Below are 3456 nucleotides of genomic sequence, written 5' to 3' on the forward strand. Positions count from 1 at the left end.
GCATATCTGTGGAAGAAAAGCTTGGACAATCTAGCATAAAGGACATGGCAGGTGTGATCTCAGCTGCAGGGCAGTAGGTGGAACTGGACAGAAAGGAGTTCTGGGGTGACATTTTGGGAGTTGGGTCCTTGTATGAACAGTAGGTTCTGTCACAGGTCCCTAACATGATTGGCATGGCTTTGCTCTGTAAAAGTCTTTCTCTGCACTGCTTCGACAGAGAGTCCCAAGTCAGGAGCTCTGGCAGGGATGTGAAACTGTGCAATATTTAAGGTGAGAACACAGGCATACAACATTCCTTTTACCTGCAACAAATAAAGAGTCTTCTGATCAAAATCAGCATGCCATTTGAAATAAAGTGTACTTATTTGCTTTAGGATTGGGTATATATTCAGTGAGAAATATTTGTAAGAAGAAGGTGTAGGGACTGAGGAAATGGCAGCTGGGTGTCTCCTAACCTTCCCTGAAGTGGCTGATTCTGAACTAAATTTACTTCATCTGGCTGTCTCTGGGATTGTTTCCCATTGGAACTGAAAGAGCATAGATGATGAGATCAGAGGAATCTCTCTTCATTGGTGGTTTCTAAAGTTTGGTGACATCAGTGCCTTCCTTACAACAGGTAAAGTTATATGATTCTTATTCCATAAGAAAAACACTAAAATACTCCAAAAAAGTGTTGTATATCCCCTAGAGGATAAGGTGTCTGAAACTGTAAGCAAAGTGCAAAAGCAATAAGGAGAAGATTTTTTTTTTTTTAAAAAATGTTTGGTTTTAGATGGTTGGGTCCCTCAATCTTTTTTCCTTTCCTCCTTCCTTCCTTCTATTACGGCAATAAAAGGTAAAGCAACAAATAAATCAGTGGAAGTAATCAGCAATTTACTCAAAGTGAACCCACATCCCCTAAAATTTCTTTCCCAAAGCGTGAAGTAATTTTGTTAACATTTTTTTCCACTTTCTTCAACAACAACAAGGTAGAGTTCCACCAACTGTGAGGAGGATTTAGAAGTCCAGCTCAGGTGGACAAATATCTGCCACCACATGAGGACAGGAGTGTATTCTGAGGCATACAGTACACCCTTCAGAAGGCAGTTACACACAAGGTTTTACAAACCATCTAAAAATCCAAGGGAGCACAAATAGTCATAAAGGAATACCTCAAAAAGAATGTATTTGTAGCACATTATTGTTATCTACTTAGGCTGTTTCTTGTTATTGTTTTCTTTTTCAGTGTCTTAAAAAAAGCGAAGGTAGGGAAGAATGAGGGAAAATCATGACCAACAGCCTGAGACTGAGAATAGAATACATAGAATCACAGAATTGTAGAATCATAGAATAGTTTGGGTTGGAAGGGACCTTTAAAGGTCATGTAGTCCAACCTCCCCTGCCATGAGTGTGGTCATGGTGCAGTCATGGTGATTTGTTTCTTGTAATGTTAATTGATGATCCAATTAATGGTTTCTATGTTCTTAAGTAAAGATCTGATTTTGTATTAAAACACATTAAAAACATAAATATTGGATAGTTTATCACTAGGCAGGCTGAGGTAACTGTAGGAGGGCATTCTCCTTCACAACAGGGAGAAACAGACCTCTAAGGTACAATTTCAGAAGCAGAGGGAGGCCTGGAAAATTCAGATTAATTCCATCCTTAAAGTGCCTTTTCCTCTCTGCTGACCAAAATGGGAGATTGACTCAAGAGATCACCAGCAGTTGCATTCCATCAGATGACTACAGAAAATAAATCTATGGATGGTAATGAACTCCAGTCTCAGATGATATAAATAGCTATAAGCACTTGATCAAAGCTACCATATAGTCATCTCCATTGAGTCTGTGCTCTTGCTTCCCTTTCTAGAGGATTCAGAGTAACAAACACTTGTAAAGTACACTTCACCTCACCCTGCTCTGGGTATCCTCAGTTCAGATCATTTCTCCTTGAGTACTACCATTGTTGTGGCATGTGAACTTCAGTGAAAGCAATGTCACCTTCTGAATTTCTGAATTCCAAATTCTGAAAGCAGCAGCAAAGTTTGACACAACACTGCGACTACCCATGAGCGCGGACCATGCAGAACAGGGCTGGGAAGTACGGGCACGTGGCTATGTGTATTAGTTTGTCTTGGGAAATGGTACAATTTTCCAGAACACTGCTTTGATCACTTTGTTGCGCAGGCTGTAGATCAAAGGGTTCAGAGTGGGAGTCACCAGAGTGTACACAACACTCACTGTTTTGTTCTTCTTCTCTAATGGAGTGCTGGTTGGCTGGATATAGGTGTAGATGATGGTGGAGTAGAACAAGCCAACAATAGCAAGGTGTGAGGAGCAGGTGGAGAAGGCTTTCCACTTCCCTGCAGAGCCCTGGATTTTCAGGATGGTGATGATGATGAGGCAGTAGGAGAGGATGACCAGCAAGAAGTTTCCCATGCCTAAGATGATGTCTGCCAAGTAAACTGTGATTTCACTGAGATAGGTTGAGCTGCAGGACAGGGCAAGGACTGGGGGTATCTCACACAAGAAATTTTGGACTAAATTTGGCCCACAGAAGTCCAGCTGTGCCACAAGAAGGGTGTTTATGAGGGAATTGATGGTACCAATTCCCCAGACACCAGCCATTAAAGAGATGCATGTCCCCTTGCTCATCATGGTTATGTAGTGCAGGGGCTGGCGGATGGCCAGGTACCGGTCATAAGACATGACTGTTAACAGCATAAGCTCTGTTGAGCCCGAGAAAGTGAAGGTGTAGAGCTGTGCTACACAGCCCTCAAAGGAGATGGTGTTCTTGTCCAGGATCAGGTTCTCCAACATCTTGGGCAGAACTGAGGAGACACCTACCAAGTCAAGGATAGCCAGGTTGGAGATGAAAAAGTACATAGGGGTGTGAAGTGGTGGGTGGACAATGGTAGCTATAATGACAAATGAGTTGCTGAGGATAGCAGTGAGGTAGAGACACAAAGATATTGCAATATAGAGACCTCGGAAGTGAGGGTTTTCAAAAGCACCCTCAAGGATGAATTCAGAAACCTTGGTGAGATTCTGTGGATGCATTTGCCTTGGTGTCCCCTATGTAGGAATAAAAATAAAAACATTACTGCATCATGGCCAGAACACATTCAATCCAATGTTAAAAATAGAGAAAGACAGAGAGAGAGGTATGTTTCCAAAGGCAAAAAAACCCCAACCCAAACCAAACCACAACCCCACAAAAGAGAAAATAAGGGGAAAATATTTCAGTGCACAAGGAAAGTCACATCAGTACTTGAATGAATGATAGATATTACAATAATAATAACAACAATAACAATAATAGATAAATAAGATTAATCTATGGGTGCAGTTCTCAAAAGGATTAACAGGACTTTTTTTCTTTTTCTCTTTTCTCCCCGCCCCCCGAAATAGTATCAGAGACATTTTGCAGCAATCACATTGCATAGTGGATCTTCCCCGACTGTAGTACATCCTT

General features: G+C 41.5%; 1 protein-coding gene across 1 annotated transcript; it reads right to left on the reverse strand.

The window, feature by feature from the left end:
* Positions 1–2105: 2105 nt before the first annotated feature.
* LOC104026346 (olfactory receptor 13G1) lies at positions 2106–3041 on the reverse strand. The gene has a single exon (XM_009491902.1). The coding sequence runs from the start codon at positions 3039–3041 to the stop codon at positions 2106–2108; it is 936 nt and encodes a 311-aa protein (XP_009490177.1).
* Positions 3042–3456: the final 415 nt, after the last annotated feature.

The sequence above is a fragment of the Pelecanus crispus genome, chromosome 18, assembly GCF_030463565.1.
Source record: "Pelecanus crispus isolate bPelCri1 chromosome 18, bPelCri1.pri, whole genome shotgun sequence".
In the NCBI taxonomy this organism is placed as follows: domain Eukaryota; kingdom Metazoa; phylum Chordata; class Aves; order Pelecaniformes; family Pelecanidae; genus Pelecanus; species Pelecanus crispus.